The sequence below is a fragment of the Nerophis ophidion genome, linkage group LG07 (assembly GCF_033978795.1).
Source record: "Nerophis ophidion isolate RoL-2023_Sa linkage group LG07, RoL_Noph_v1.0, whole genome shotgun sequence".
Lineage (NCBI taxonomy): Eukaryota > Metazoa > Chordata > Actinopteri > Syngnathiformes > Syngnathidae > Nerophis > Nerophis ophidion.
The window spans coordinates 56,236,905-56,254,451 of record NC_084617.1 but is presented as its reverse complement, the minus strand read 5'-3'; the positions used below and the strand labels follow the sequence as shown (position 1 = coordinate 56,254,451).

Below are 17,547 nucleotides of genomic sequence, written 5' to 3'. Positions count from 1 at the left end.
TTTAAAATTGCAATTTAGTAAACTAAAAAGGCCGTATTGGCATGTGTTGCAATGTTAATATTTCATCTTTGATATATAAACTATCAGACTGCGTGGTCGGTAGTAGTGGGTTTCAGTAGGCCTTTAACACCAGACATACGCATGGGGTTGTTTGGAGCGTGTCCAGGCTGCTGATGTACTTTAATATATTCGAGATATACCTGCAGAAAGCGATCTTCACGATTTAAGATGACACTTGCGGCTTTTATTGAGAGAAAGGCTCCAAGCAACGGAAGAAGTGTCTAAACGAAGTCTCTAAACACGAGTACAGTCTGCAATAACACCTGAAATAGATGCTAGATTTGTTGCCAATCATTTTTATTACAGATAAAGTGACTAAAAGAATTTGGAGAAAAATCTTTAAAAAGATCCAAAAAAAATCTTAACAGAGTACATAGTTTAATAAGCAGCAACAATTAAATAGTACAACAAAACAATATTATGTAATAAAAATGTACTTATTAACAGATTTGTTTTAAATCCCTTTTTAAAAAATATGTGCATCATAGCAAATCATCCAATGACGTCATATCGACCACGCCCCCTAACCACGCCCCCACCGCCACAGGTATTTTGGAAATTTAGGGGAAACCCTGACATTAACAAAATAAAAACGTCTTACATTACCATCATGCTTTGTCAGAGATGTTTTGTAATGTTATTTTGTGATACTTGCAACTTGAGAAATGCAACTACATCAGTTGAGGAATATGAGGGCGGGTGGGGGGATTTTTCTGACTGGCTATAACATTGTGTAAATTATTTTATAACATGTTCTGGTCGAGTCCTCAGTTCCAGAATGATTAGCAGGCTGAGCATTACATTTATTTAATTAATAGAGAAGGTTAGAACATTGTCATGCAGCAATATAAAGCCACCCCTCCTGAAAATGATCTGTCTGGGTTACACTAGTTAATAATGAAAAAGTATACCTATCTGCAATTAACTGCAATTAATTCTGAGTTGACTATGAATAATGCAATTTATCACGATTAAACACTAAATAAATATAAATATCGCCAGGAAACTGGGTTGAAACGAGGCACACTGCTCAAGCTTGGGTTGTAAATGGGTTGTACTTGTATAGCGCTTTTCTACCTTCAAGGTACTCAAAGCGCTTTGACACTACTTCCACATTTACCCATTCACACACACATTCACACACTGATGGAGGGAGCTGCCATGCAAGGCGCCAACCAGCACCCATCAGGAGAAAGGGTGAAGTGTCTTGCTCAGGACACAACGGACGTGACGAGGTTGGTTCTAGGTGGGATTTGAACCAATGACCCTCGTGTTGCGCACGGCCACTCTCCCACTTGACCTATTATACCATAACAATGTAAAAGGTTTCTTTTTTCCCTTTCTCTTTATCTGCCTTCTTTTGTATTTCAACTATTCATTAAATGCATGTATAGTTGCATTTGAAGCAACTGTAATTTTCATAAAAGATGTCTGTGGAGGTTCCCCTCCAGTGGGCTCTTCGGACCACCAAGCATTGACATGAGAGTCCAGGTCAGAGTCACCATGACATTTTATTTTTTCCAAATACAGTCTTTTTGTGGCTTTTCAGCAAATGTCTTTTCTCTTGCTCTCTCTCCTGCTCCGACTCTCCTTCAGCTCCAACTCCCACTCCTCTCTCCTCCCGGCAGCTGCTTTTTCACAGGTGATTAGATAACCAGGCCCAGGTGGGCCATCTACGCACCTGTCGCTGATTTCGAAGCCGGTCTTGGCAGACCTCGCGTCGCTGCAGGCCCCCAGGCCACGCCCCCTCCACATGGTCATTATTGTTATTATTATTATTATTATTCATTATCAATATTGGTATTGATAATCTAGTCTATTGGTATTGTTACTGTTTGTAGTGCAATAATGTTCATTGTCATTTCAGTGTTATTACTATCTACTTCACTTACTGTTTTTTCTTTGTACTTTTTGGTAACATATTTGTATATATTGTTTTTGTGGTTTTTTCTCTCTCTTGTCCATGCAATTTCCCCCTCTGTTTTCTTTTTTTTTCCTTCTTTTTTCTATCCCCTGGCTGCACCAAACGTACAATATATCCAAAAATGTAATCAAGTCAAATACAAATAGGGCACCAAAAGAAATACCCCACATATCTTTTTTGGAAAGTACATCTCTAGAGCAATTATGGGCTCTGAGGAGGACAATAAGTTACTGGACAGGACATATAAAAAAATGTTTGTAAATAAATACTAAATAATAACAATACATTCAGCGGACCATTACACAAAGATGCTTAGATTTTGTATTTTTGGTCACAGGTGCTTTGAGATCTTTCACGTCAACACAGCTTCCTCTCACTGGAAGCATGGTTTGTGAAGTTCCCTGTCATAAAACCCTGTGCCGTCTAACTGGCACGAAGCGGGTCCGATGTATCCGGTCTCGGCAGCACACATGGCACGCTCCCAGCGCTGCGCCCAAACTAAATAAATCATCAGCCATCTCTGGCCAATAGTTTGAAAATGAAATTCTTATAGGAAAATCTCAGCTTTGGCCCATCTGTTCGCCTTGCAGACCCTCTCAGTCTGCATCTTTCATGACACTGCTGAGTGTACTTCCAGCTGACGACTGGAGAGAGGTGGAAAAAGCCTAAAAGGCCGGCGAGGGCAAAAATGCTCCATGGTCAGATGTTGGTGGAAAACGTGCAAGTCAGTAATCCGCAACTTTTAGGAAATAGCAGAAGGCCAGAATCGCTTGCACAATCCTTACAAAAGTATTGGGTCAGCTTTAGAATTTCTAGCAAGACTATAAAACTACTCAATCTGCGGCCGAAATGAGTTTCCTCAGAAGGGTGGCTGGCATCTCCCTTAGAGGGTGAGAAGTTCGGTCACCCGAGAGAGACTGGAAGTAGAGCTGCTGCTCCTTTGCTTGGAAAGGAGCCAGCTTAGGTGGTTCGGGCATCTCGTGCGGATGCCTCAAAAGCGTCTCCCTAGGGAGGTCCTTGTTGCACGTCCCACTGGCAGGAGACCAAGGACCAGATGGGGGGATTACATCTCCTCTCTGGCCTGGGAACGCTTTGGGGTCCCCCAGAAGGAAGTTGCTTATGTTGCTCTGGAGAGAGAAGTCTGGGGGTCTCTGCTGGAGCTGTTGTCCCCACAACCCAGATGAATGGATGGATAAGATGTGGGCGTGGCATGGCGCCAAACTTAGATCTGATGGTTCGCCACAAAACTTTTAACATTTGTAACTCGGTGCCACAAAATTGCATCTCGATAAGAATTGGTTCAAATGAGGATGATGACACTTTGAAGTTGGAGATGGGACAGTATCTATTTGTACCCATTTGTGGTTGGGTGAAACCTGGCGGAAAAAACTGCTCCTCGCCATCAAGCATCAAACTGTCATCACTTGACAATAAACGATGTCTTCTCCTTCCAAACTGATATGAGGCTTTAATGTTGGAAACTGATCATGTCTAGACATCGATATCATTCCTTCCGGCTCGCATGAACCCCGAGTTGCTTGACGCTTTAATGACGCGACCCAGATGAATGGATGGAAAAGATGTGGGCGTGGCATGGCGCCAAACTTAGATCTGATGGTTTGCCACAAAACTTTAAACATTTGTAACACGGCGCCACATAATCCGATCTCGATAAGAATTGGTTCAAATGATGATGATGACACTTTGAAGTTGGAGATGGGACAGTATCTATTCGTACCCATTTGTGGTTGGGTGAAACCTGGCGGAAAAAACTGCTCCTCGCCATCAAGCATCAAACTGTCATCACTTGACAATAAACGATGTCTTCTCCTTCCAAACTGATATGAGGCTTTAATGTTGGAAACTGATCATCACTAGACATCGATACCGACACCAATCCCACGCAATCTTCTTGAATTGATGGGCATTGGGAAGGACGAGCGTTCCTTCCGGCTCGCATGAACCCCGAGTTGCTTGACGCTTTAATTTCTCTAGATTTTTGTGTGAGGGGAAAATACTCGCGAGAGACAAAGCGCATATGTGGCAGCCTGGAAGAGTTTTGTCATGAGGGTCACATGAGGGAACAGGAACATGGTGGCAGAGGGAAAGACAATTATGGGACTAACTTAATCCCACAAGACGGCAAAGCAGCATAAAAGACAAATGTGCTGAGGACACAAATATTGCAAAGCCATTAATAAAGCAAGAGGGTCTGCAGGAGCTTCGAAAGCCAATTGGCCCACATGAAATGAGCAATAGATGGTAAGGCACACAAGGGGGAATCAAAGGGAGCTTTAAAAGACTATTATATGATAAGGACCATAAGGAATGGCAGCTCTTTATGCTACAAGTTCAAAAGCAAGTGCATGAGTGCACACACCATAGAAGGTCAAAGGTCACAGCCAAGTGTCTCTTCACAGCAGTAGAGAAGAAAGAAAAAGCCCTCATTTGTCTTCGTCTGTTTGGGTCTGTCAGGTGTGGACACCTGCTGGCCTCGAGCGTGTCGCGACCGCGTGCATCTTTAAGTGCCGGCAAGTGAAGAGATGGATGCACTGGGAGTGTTGTCAAGCGCACCATACAGTATGTGGGTTAGAGCAGTGGTCCCCAACCTTTTTGTATATTGTGTTTTTTATGTTGATTTAATGATTAAAAAAATAAATTAAATTTTTTTTTTATTTTTTATTTCTTGTGCGGCCTGGTACCAATCGGTCCGGTGGTTGGGGACCACTGGGTTAGAGCAGTGTTTTTTAACCACTGTGCGGCGAAAAACTAGTGTGCCGTGAGATACAGTCTGGTGTGCCGTGGGAGAATATATAATTTTGCTATTTGGGTTGAAAATATTTTTGCAAACCAGTAATAATACTCTGCAAATGTGTCGGTGCTGTCTAGAGCTCGGCAGAGTAACCATGTTATACTCTTCTATGTAGACGACAGTGTGCAGTTAAAAAGGTATCTAATGCTTAACCAAAAATAAACAAAAAGGCAAGTGCTGCTAAGAAAAAGCATTGAAGCTTAGGGAAGGCCATGCAAAACGAAACTACAAACTGAACTGGTTGCAAAGTAAACAAATACAGAACGCTGGACGACAGCAAAGACTGTGTGAAGCAGACGGCGTCCACAAAGCACATCTGAACATGACATGACAATCAACAAATGTCCCCACAAAGAAGGATAACGACAACTGAAATAGTCTTGATTGCTAAAACAAAGCAGGTGCGGGGAATAGCGCCAAAGGAAGACATGAAACTGCTACAGGAAAATACCAACTAAACAGGAAAATCCACCAAAATAGGAGCGCAAGACAATATCTAAAACACTACACAAAGGAAAATGGCAAAAAAAACTCAAAATAAGTCACAGTGTGATGTGACAGGTGGTGACAGTACACCTACTTTGAGACAAGAGCAATAGTGATGAATGATTGGTTATGGTTTGAATTCATATCCAACAATTGCGGTAACGACTTTTTACTGTCAATATCGACCGCTGAGTTTAAATTTTTAATGTTTCGTGATGGTGGTGTGCCTCTGCATTTTTTCAATAAAAAAATTGTGCCCTGGCTCAAAAAAAGTTGAAAAACATTGGGTTGGAAGTTACAAAAACACTTACTGGGCAGAATATTAGGCACACCTGCTTCAGGTACATTCAAAAGCTGTATCAAAACTTTTCCCTTTAAAACTACAAATGTTCCGTTAAAATTAATATTAAACCAACACAAAAACATACAATTGAGAAAGTATGAAAATATGTTATGGAATAATAAATAAACATCATACTAGAAATGCAAATGATGCATGTGTTCGGAAATGGAAGATAGACTTAAACATTTTAGAAGAAAGAGACATGTCATGGAATGATATTTGGAGAAATGCCAAAAAGCCCTTTACAAGCATTACAGATAAACTGAGTCAATTTAAGATCTTGAATAGACTGTATTTTACATCTTCTCAGCTCTATAAAATTGGTCCAGTAGATAGCAAGTTATGTATGAAGTGTCAGGCCGCTGACGGAACTATTTGTTCACTTATTGTGGGAATGTCAGAGAATAAAAGAGTTATGGTTGATAACAACAAAAGAAGCAATCACATTTGTAAATACAAACATTCCAACTGACAATGCAAACGTGTGTTCTTGGTGATCTGCATCAATTTAGTAACAGGTCATCGAAGAGTAAAAATGCATTTCTTTCCAAATGCATCATACTAAAAACGGAAATATTACAAAAAAATGGATGGATGTTGATAGTCAAACTCATAATGACTGTCATCATATTGCATTCTACACGTATCTCTTATGTTTGACTGCCATTTACTGGTCACACTTATCATTACATCATATACCAAATAAAATAGCTTCGAGGTCGGTAAGCACAACCAAAATAATTCCGTACATTAGGCGCTTTTGAGTTTTGAGAAAATTAAAAGATTTTAAGTGCGCCTTATAGTCCGAAAAATACGTTAACTAAATGAAATTGACATAAAAAGGTAATATTTATTTCATTAAAATGGGTAACACATGGCACACTAACCAAGCTTAACCCATTGTTACTATAACAATCAACAAGATTAATATAGGTTCCCTCTCTTCCCCTCCATCTTTCGGTATTCCTTTTTTTTTGTATCTCTCTAGTTATCATTGTGTATACGTATTGTTGCATCTGAACAACTGTATTGTTGATAATAGAGGTAAACTATTGGTATTGTTCATAATCAATAGCGCTTTTTGTATTGGTATTTGTATTGCTCCAGTTGTAGTGTAAAAATTCTCATTGTCATTTCTATATTATTATTCATCTCACTAACTGCTTCTTTGCTATCACTTTTACGATCATATTTGTACGTATCGTATGTGCTGATGTTGCTCTATCGTTGTTGTTTTTGTTGTTATTGTTGTGTTTGCTGTTGTGGTTTTTGTCTCTCTGTCTAATCCCCCTCTTATCCCCACAATTTTGCTACTAGCGGGGTGTATAAAATAGTCAGGAAGTGTCATGGATACAAAGGATTCTGGTTATTTGTTGTGTTGTGTTTATGTTGTGTTACTGGGAGGATGTCCTCCCGAAATGTTTTTGTCAATCTTGTTTGGTGTGGCTTCACAGCGTGGCGCATATTAGTAAGAGTGTTAAAATTGTTTATATCACAACCATGAGTGTACTCTGTGTCACCCAGTATGCCTTGCAGTCTTGTGCGTGTGTCTGCGGAAGCCACACACAACATAATGCTGGACTGACAAGCAGATTGTACATGCTGTAGAGGGCGACAAAATCAATGGCTTCTTAGCACGCCCTAATACTTATTAACTGGGTGACTGCCGGCAGTCATTCTCCTATTGACTTCTTTGCTTAATGACACGGTTCTTAAATGGCTCTTTGAATGGCAAAGGATACCGATCCCAGAACCATGTATATCAAATGTTTCCGGATGATTCAACCTCCCCCCGCCCGAATCTGATTAAAATCTATTTTTTCGTCATGTCACCCGCCCGACCCGCGGTTTAACCGCGGACTCCGCGGATGAGACCGCAAACCGCGCATCTCTAATACCCGGTATTCATGACAAAATTTGGTTTGTGTCTCTAAAAGTCCCAAATGTACCCAATGTTATGGTCGTTGAGGATATGACCTTTAAGAAGACTAAAAACTCTCATCAGCTAGCAAAATTATAACTCAAATGTAATTAACTGAAGTCCATTGAGTAGCAACTCCTAAGCCATTGTGCTTTAAGACACACAAAGCCTGTGGAATCCCAGTCATCTCTATTCCCAAGCTGAAAGAGACGTGGTTAAGATGGATGAGGAATGAGGCGGCCCACCGGGCTCAGACTGCCTGTCAGACCATGACAAGTCATCTGGGGGAAGATAAAGAAAATGGACGAGGCACCAAATAAAGACGTGGCTCGACCCCCAGTACATAGTTTTAAAGAAGGACAAGGGTGAATGAACGCTTTATCAGCTCTACTCCACGGTGACTTCGCCAGTCGAGAAAATTACTCAAGTAGTGTTAATCCTCTTTCATTTGAGTAATACATTTTTTTTCCCCTCCCTCTGCTAACATGGGAATGTCTGAACTTTCTTTTTCTCTCACTTGGAGGCAATAAACTCACCAGGCCAAAACATAATTTAATAAGAGCCAATAGAATGTCATCCAGTTCCGTCATTTTGTTGCCGTGGTTGTAGTTTACCGAGGTGCAAACGACTGTAAGTGTTTCTCATATTGTGCATGATTTACTAGATCCGCAAGGACGGCAGGTGGATGGACTCGTGACCCCTTAAACCCACTGACCCCTGTGGACCCGGCACAGCAGCAGCAGCAGCAGCTCTCCTCCCAATGAGGATGTCTACCCCTCACTGTAAACTTATCTCACCTTTCTGGAGGAGAGGGAAAAAAAAGGCAAACCAGAGGCGATAGAATTCCAGCTGCTTATGTTTAGTAAACATGTCCACAAAGCTCAGAGGGAGCTGAGGGCTGGGAGCCATGAAAGCCACCTGCACATGCCCAGGAGAAGGGGTGGGGGCCTCATTGTCACCCGAGTTGTGGCCTCAGGGACCACACACATAAATGTTTTGCCTATGGTGGGTCCCCTCGGACAAGAGGATGCACACAGTCAGAGTGGTCTGGAGCAGGGTTTCACGATCCACTTTTTCAAGGTTAAGTATTCTACAGCAGTGATCCTCAACCCCCGGCCCCGATCTGGCGCCAATGTGGCCCCAATGTGGCCTTAACGTCACTTGCATGCGCATTTCAATAAATCAAAAGCAAATTAGATAACCGGATTCCATAAGTGAACAAGCTGCGATAAGGTGGCGACTTGTCCAGGGTGTACGCCGCCTTCCGCCCGATTGTAGCTGATATAGGCTCCAGCGCCCCCCGTTACCCCGAAGGGAATAAGCGGTACAAAATGGATGGATGGATAAGTGAACAAGGAAGTCACTGCTATTATAAAATAAAATAAAAGTTGCCACACCTTAAAAATGTAATATAAATATCCATCCATCCATCTTCTTCGCGGGGGAGGCAGCCTAAGCAGGGAAGCCCAGACTTCCCTCTCCCCGGCCGCTTCGTCCAGCTCTTCCTGGGGGATCCAGAGAAGTTCCCAGGCCAGCCGGGAGACATAGTCTTCCCAACGTGTCCTGGGTCTTCCCCGTGGCCTCCTACCGGTTGGACGTGCCCTAAACACCTCCCTAGGGAGGCGTTTGGGTGGCATCCTGACCAGATGCCCGAACCACCTCATTTGGCTCCTCTGGCTCCTCCATCCATCTTCTCCTGCTTATACACACACACACATATATATATATATATATATATATATATATATATATATATATATATATATATATATATATATATACATGTATGACTATACATACATATATATATATATATATATATATATTTATACATACATATATACACATGTATGACTATACATACATACATACATACATACATACACACACACACACATGTATGTCTATACATACATATATATATACATACATATAAATGTATGTATATTTATATATATATTACCCCGCTTTCCGACTGAGTGCAGCTGGTATAGGCTCCAGTCACCCCCGCAACCACAAGAGAAACAAGCGGTCGAAAATGGATTGATGGATAGATAGATAGATAGATAGATAGATAGATAGATAGATAGATAGATAGATAGAAAGATATATATATATATATATATATATATATATATATATATATATATATATATATATATATATATATCTGGGAGGGCTATAATCTTTTTATGGCTGTTAAGTACAGGCAACATTGACAGCATGGATCTATGTTAGCTTTATTTTTCAACTCATTTACGTAAACAAGTTACAAAATGTACTTAACATGTAATCAAATATGGGACAGCGTACACATCGATTCTGGTCCTTCAACAATCGCTATTTCTTTGTATATAATATATAATTATATATTTTTATATAATATACAGCCTATTATTTGCAAACTAATAGGCTTTCTCCGTGCACACGAATGACGTACAGTAGCTCGCCCAAAGATGACATAAAAGTCGCATTCAGGTCGCATTTAGGACGCATTGCTATTTAGACTGAGGTCATATTTGAAAAGATCAGATTCCAATCGAATTCGGACTACCTCCTGATGTGGCCTTAATCTGATATCTGAATCTCAGATTTGGTGTGCAGTGTAGGGAAAAGTCCTGTCTCGGTCCTTAGCTTTCTGGAAATGTGGCCGCCAAAACAATTTAGTTTACTATCCCTTCAGTAGTTCTCCGCCATTGGCAGGGTTTATCTTCTGAGGCTACCCCTGAATAGTTAAGACGGCCATAAAAATCTTTATTAAAAAAAAAAAAAATGGGCGCGGTGGCCATCTTGCACCGACTTCACGTCTTTATGTGGTCGTTACATGAATGTGCAGTCCTTCCAAAATTTGGTTGGGCTTTTCCTGTGATACTTGCGGCCCAAAACCCAGCTCTTTCAGAAAGTTGTGCCAAAAGTTGCAATTTTTTTAGGCTTTTTTCCCCCAAAACACTGACTCAGCTTGTGATTTTATGAATTGGTTGTCAATGTTTTAAGCCTCCGTTCTAATGTTAACCAACAAAAGCACAAGATTTCAACAAAAAATGGAAAACCTACATTGTATTGATGTTGTATTTGTTTTATATTGCACATAATTAAAAGTAAACACTGGATGGCAGTAAAAGCACATAGTCAAAGATCTCTGTCAAATTACAGTACTATTTAAATTATTTAAAATTTTCGAAAGAAACAGCACCAAAGGCTTCCTTATTGTCTGTTGTCGCTCTGTTGTTCACAATTTGCAGACATGTTTGTCCATCTTATTAACTTTTTTTTTACGTTTTTTTTTTTTTTTTTTTTTTTTTACGTTAAACCATGAACATTTATGGGGCTTTTTTGTGTTTTAAAAAAAGTAGCATAACACATTAAACAAAAAAAAACATCACAAATATATAAAAACTGTATATCCAAGGATATGTCTGAATCTATTGAAAAAAATGTAAATTGTTGAAATTTTTAAAAAGATATATAAATTAATTACTTATAACACTTTTTTGCGTGCATTCGTTTTTCGGCAAAGAAGGGATAGTGTGAGTTTGGGGGAAAATACTATTGTTCCAAAAACAGTAAGGCGTTAAAATTAGTGTTGTTATAAATCATTGACATATTAAACTGTATTTGACTAATCGAAAGTATTCCATTTGTGAGTCATTTTTTTAAATGATGCATATTTTGTGTTTTTCCCATCATAAGAAATATTTTTGTATTTGTTTTACAAAAACAGCATAAAAAATAAAGATAGTACACATGTTTTTCTTACTAACAAATTGATGAATAATTTGCTTTGAAACCATGACTCAAGTAGACCATCTAATATTGAGTGATTTTTGATAACAAAAAAAAATTTTAATATCTTGTAATGTTCGGATAGCATTCAAGTGTAGAACAGTGATTCGTAAATTGGGTTACGTTTACCTCCAGTGGTACGCAGGCTCCATCTAGTGGTACGCAATAGAATTATTTCAATAAAGTACAGTGTTTTATTTTCCTAAATGTTACTGTTCAAACTGTGTATAATGTTACAGTGGCTAAAAGTAATACATATACTTGTTCAAATAAAACCTCTGTCATGTTTTAATGAATATGTAGGCCTACTGCACTACTATACTTTAATGTTGGTCACACTGGTGATACTTGAAGAGCCAAGAGTTTTCTGAGGTGGTACTTAGTGAAAAAAAATGACAACCACTGCTTTGGAAAATGTATGCAATTGCATCCAGTTCAGTTTTTCCTGTCACATTACCATCCATCCATCTTCTTCCGCTTATCCGAGGTCGGGTCGCGGGGGCAACAGCCTATGCAGGGAAACCCAGACTTCCATTTCCCCAGCCACTTTGTCTAGCTCTTCCCGGGGGATCCCGAGGCGTTCCCAGGCCAGCCGGGAGACATAGTCTTCCCAACGTCGCCTGGGTCTTCCCCGTGGCCTCCTACCGGTTGGACGTGCCCTAAACACCTCCCTAGGGAGGCGTTCGGGTGGCATCCTGACCAGATGCCCGAACCACCTCATCTGGCTCCTCTCGATGTGGAGGAGCAGCGGCTTTACTTTGAGTTCCTCCCGGATGGCAGAGCTTCTCACCCCTAAGGGAGAGCCCCGCCACACGGCGGAGGAAACTCATTTCGGCCGCTTGTACCCGTGATCTTATCCTTTCGGTCATGACCCAAAGCTCATGACCATAGGTGAGGATGGGATCGTAGATTGACCGGTAAATTGAGACCTTTGCCTTCCGGCTCAGCTCCTTCTTCACCACAACGGATCGGTACAACGTCCGCATTACTGAAGACGCCGCACCGATCCGCCTGTCGATCTCACGATCCACTCTTCCCTCACTCGTGAACAAGACTCCTAGGTACTTGAACTCCTCCACTTGGGGCAGGGTCTCCTCCCCAACCCTTGAGATGGCACTCCACCCTTTTCCGGGCGAGAACCATGGACTCGGACTTGGAGGTGCTGATTCTCATTCCGGTCGCTTCACACTCGGCTGCAAACTGATCTTCAGCTCTCACTGTCACATTACATTTAGCAAAAAAGTGCATTATTATTGCATAATAATTTCAGGCATAACTAAATTGTCAGGCTGGATCTGCTTTTGGCATTAATGTATAATAATTTTAAACTATTAAATATCAGGCATTTGACTCTAAAATGATATTAACAGGCAAAAAACCCTTGTTTAAAATGTCATCAAAATGTTTCCCTGGAATTCCTGTGTGGTCATATGAGTGCACACACACACACGCGCACGCACACGCATACACACACACATCCTGAGAGCATAAATATTTGGATCATGGGGAAATGTCCTCACATCATAACGTTTTAAACATTTTATGTGTGCAGAAGGCAAGCAAAGCGGATTTTCTCCTTTTCTTAAAAAAAAAAAAATAAAAAAAACGGTCTAGATCAGTGTTTCTTAATCATTGAAGGGCCGCCAAAAATATCTGTTTCTCAAGCTGTGGTCCGTATGGGCTGCAGCGGTACTCAGTTGTAATACACTTTTCCACCAGCTCTGGCAGTAATGACATATCAAAAAAACAGAAGAAGTCTGGCGCTAAAGTCATAGAGAAGTTTCTTAAGGGCAAAAAATATGACTAAAGTGGTGAAGTTGTATTTTCATTTGCACTTTAATTTTCCATCCATCCATCCATCCATCCATGTTCTACCGCTTATTCCCTTTTGGGGTCGCGGGGGGCGCTGGCGCCTATCTCAGCTACAATCGGGCGGAAGGCGGAGTACACCCTGGACAAGTCGCCACCTCATCGCAGGGCACTTTAATTTTAAGCCAGTTTATTAAAAAAAAATACATATTTTATTTATTATTTATTTACTTAGAATGCATTTTAGTTTTTATGAGTGCCTTCTTTTGTAGTATATTTGATCAGTAATTATTTTTGTAATCAGCCTGATCTAAGCCTTAATAATAACCTTTGTGATTAACACATGCTTTTCATATCATTTGACAAAATATGTCCTGTTAAGCCAGGGGTGTCAAACGTACGGCCCGAGGGCCGGATCAGGCCCGCGAAGAGGTTTTATCCGGCCCACGGGATGAGTGTGCCAAGTATAAAAATTGACCTAAAATTTTTGAATGAAAGAGACAGCTGTTTTAAATGTGTCCACTGGATTTCGCAATAGCATTCTTTGTATCTTTGTAGACCAGGGGTCGGCAACCAAAATTGTTGAAAGAGCCATATTGGACCAAAAATACAAAAACAAATCTGTCTGGAGCCGCAAAAAATTAAAAGCCATATCACATACAGATAGTCTGTCATGAGATATAAATTTAATTATGAGGACTTAAAGGAAACTAAATGAGCTCAAATATAGCTACAAATTAGGCATAATGATGCAGTATGTACATACAGCTAGCCTAAATAGCATGTTAGCATCGATTAGCTTACAGTCATGCAGTGACCAAATGTGTCTGAATAGCACAATCCACATAAGTCAATAACGTCAACAAAACTCACCTTAGTGCATTCACGCACAACGTTAAAAGTTTGGTGGACAAAATGAGACAGAAAAAGAAGTGGCATAAATCACGTCTTAGAAAGTCGGAGAAAGTTATACATGTAGACAACTAGGGTGAGTTCAAGGACCGCCAAAATTAGTAGGACAAAACGGCGCTCGCCAAATACTCGAATCAGTGAAGCATGTTTAATATAAACAATGTGCTTTATACCAATTAGGGAGGTTTGTGTCATTTTTGTCCTCCTACAGAAACCAAATTAAAACAACAAATATGTTTTTTTCCCCCTCATCATTTCTATTTTTCACATATTTTTGAAAAAGCTCCAGAGAGCCACTAGGGCGGCGCTAAAGAGCCGCATGCGGCTCCAAAGCCGCGGGTTGCCGACCCCTGTTGTAGACGATGTTGCATATGTACAAAATAAACCACATTATGTTAGTACATCCGTCGAGGAAAAGGATCAAACTACATAAATACCATACTGTAATTTGATTTTGATATCATTTGTTTAGCTTCATGGATTGAAAATGAACCCCAATAAGTTGACTGATGAACATTATAACATAATTTATTCAGAAAATATAAATAACGACAAATTAAAACAAAATACTATTAACTGCAACATGTAAGTGTAAAAAACAACAACAACATTACGATTTGTACATTTTCAGAACTTTCTAGTTTAGTGGTCCCCAACCACCGGGCCGCAGCCCGGTACCGGGCCGTGGCTCGATTGGTACCTGTCCACAGAAGAATTTTGTATTTAAAATGTTTTAATTTTTTTATTTTTTAAATTATTAAATCAACATGAAAAACACAAGATACACTTACAATTAGTGCACCAACCCAAAAAACCTGCCTTTTTCATGACAAAAAAAAAAAAATCCTTTCTGTAGGAGGACAAAAATGACACAAACCTCCCTAATTGGTATAAAGCAGTGGTCCCCAACCACCGGTACGGGCCGCAGAAGAATTTTTCATAAAAAAAAAAAATTGTATTAAATCAACATAAAAAACACAATATACACTTACAATTAGTGCACCAACCACAAAAACCTCCCTTTTTCGTGACAAAAACGTCCCTTTTTCATGAAAAAGAAGAAAAAACAAACAAAAAAAAACAAAAAAAGGACCATTTGGCCCCCGATCTAAAATGAGTTTGACACCCCTGTGTTAAACTGCAAGTAGGTTAAATATAATTATTGAATATGAGTGATATAACTGATTCAGTGTTGATATATGAGTGGGCCTGGGGGGCCCCTATGTAGTGGAAAAGTTGGGCCACGAGAAAAGGGTAATAACCCCTGGTCTATGAAATTTTTTGTTGTTTAGTGATATATTTAGAATATTATTGTATATAAGGATATTGAAGGATGGCTGCATGGTCAGAAGAGGGGAAGCCAAGTGTCAAGAATACAATAAGAGCTGTGAGATTGATGGAGGGCAAAGAAGCATCAACACAATGGGAGGTCATGTTGTTAAAAAAAAAAAAAAACAGGACTAAAGTGCGCATAATACGGAAAGACAGAATAGTTCGAGAAAAAATAAGTGAGCATACATTCTTACTTTTTTTGGTAGACGGAGGTGTGTGGGGCAGTTTTGTAGAGTCCGGTCTTCCAGGTCCCGTCAGCGTCAGCACACAGGCAGAGGACCAGCCAGGTCCACAGCAAACTTCTCCTGCAAAGCTCCGACACGCTCTTCCGTGGGCAAGCTCCCATTCTGCCCTGCATGCTCACAATCCAGCGATCCGGCTCGGTTCGTGGGAGCAGATGTCACAAAGAGGGACAAAAAAAAAAGGCAGTTAACTAAATAAAACGCGCATCCCATCCAGTGGGGGGGGGAAAGCGCGTATTAGTCTCTTATTGCTCTTTATCCTGTGGAATCTTTACGAAAAGACGAGGGAATGACCAGAAGTGGGCATGTCTGTCGTGCGCACATGGAGCGGGCATGGAAGCACTTTTATAGCGCTCCGCTGCTCTTTTAAAAGCACAGCCTACTTGCTGCTGTTTTAGCCTGCCCCGTTATAGACCCCCTCACCCCCCCACCAGAGGACAATGCATGCTCAAGACTCAAGAGCATTAAACACCTCGCTCCACTTCATTCAATGACACCCAACACAAGAGCAGCGTCCAAAAAGTCCTTCATGACAAACATTTTAATAGCATCGATTTTGATTGCCACGATTCATAATGTGTTTTCTTAGACCAGGGGTGTCAAACTCAAATACAGAGTGGGCCAAAATTTAAAACTGAACAAAGCCGCGGGCCAAGGTTGAACAAACTAACCTTTTAATAGGGACCCACACAGTTTTGCATTGAATATTGAACAAGCAAGGCTTATATAACTTTATAGTGACAAGCAAAATCAAGTTTCAAATTATATTAATTTAAAAATATCAATGCTATATCAAATAAAATTTAAAAAAAAATTGGGGGTGGTCGGGGTTTGGTGGTAGCGGGGGTGTATATTGTAGCGTCCCGGAAGAGTTAGTGCTGCAAGGGGTTCTGGGTATTTCTTCTGTTGTGTTTATGTTCTATTACGGTGCGGATGTTCTCCCAAAATGTGTTTGTCATTCTTGTTTGGCGTGGCTTCACAGTGTGGCGCATATTTGTAACAGTGTTAAAGTTGTATATACGGCCACCCTCAGTGTGACCTGTATGGCTGTTGAGCAAGTATGCCTTGCATTCACTTGTGTGTGTTAAAGCCGCATGTATTATGTCACTGTGCTGGCACGTTGTTTGTATGGCAGAAAAGCGGACGTGACGGCAGGCTGTAGAGGACTAAAGGCACGTCCACCAATATTGTTGTCCAGGTGAACTCTAACTCCTCCCACTGGATCTTTCCTAGTTACCGATCAACCTGACTAGGATTTAAACCCAGTCCTCTTTGATTGGGAGATAGCTGTTTTGTCCACTCAGCCATCCTTGGTCTTCTTAAAGCAGGGGTAGGGAACCTATGGCTCTAGAGCCAGATGTGGCACTTTTGATGACTGCACCTGGCTCTCAGATAAATCTTAGCTGACATTGCTTAACACGATAAGTAATGAATAATTCCACTAGTAATCACAGTGTTAAAAATAACGTTCAAAATATAAAACATTCCCATCCATTTTAATCCATCCGGTTTCTACCGCGCCTGTTCAAGAAGTCGCATTAATGGTTAGAAGTATTTTATTTATTGTTGTTTAGCTTCAGAATAACAATATTATAAAGAATAAGAGATGTTTTATCCTCTAAAAATGTTGATCTTACTCAAAAATGCACGCATTTAGTTGTATTCAGTGTTAAAAAAAAAAAAATTATATGGCTTTCACGGTAATATTTTAGAAAAAATATTTGGCTTGCATGGCTCTCTCAGCCAAAAAGGTTCCCGACCCCTGTCTTAAAGGGAGATTTCGGGCCCTAATGACATAATTGAGAACCTGTCTCAGTAAACTATGATATAAAAGCTTAACTCCACCAGCAGAAGCTTTCCTAGTTACCTGATTGATCTGACTGGGATTTGAACCCAGTCCCTTTTGATTGGGAGCGAGCTGTT

At 40.4% G+C, this 17,547-nt stretch overlaps 1 protein-coding gene across 3 annotated transcripts in view; it reads right to left on the bottom strand.

Moving 5' to 3' along the window:
• The window catches only part of emid1 (EMI domain containing 1), a 208,291-nt gene extending 192,294 nt beyond the window's left edge, over positions 1-15,997 (bottom strand). For all 3 annotated transcript variants that reach the window (XM_061906581.1, XM_061906584.1, XM_061906583.1), the window contains exon 1: positions 15,577-15,997. In XM_061906581.1, coding sequence (XP_061762565.1) covers positions 15,577-15,740 — 164 coding nt within the window. In that variant the 5' untranslated portion in view covers positions 15,741-15,997. The remainder of the gene's footprint in view (positions 1-15,576) is intronic.
• Positions 15,998-17,547: the final 1,550 nt, after the last annotated feature.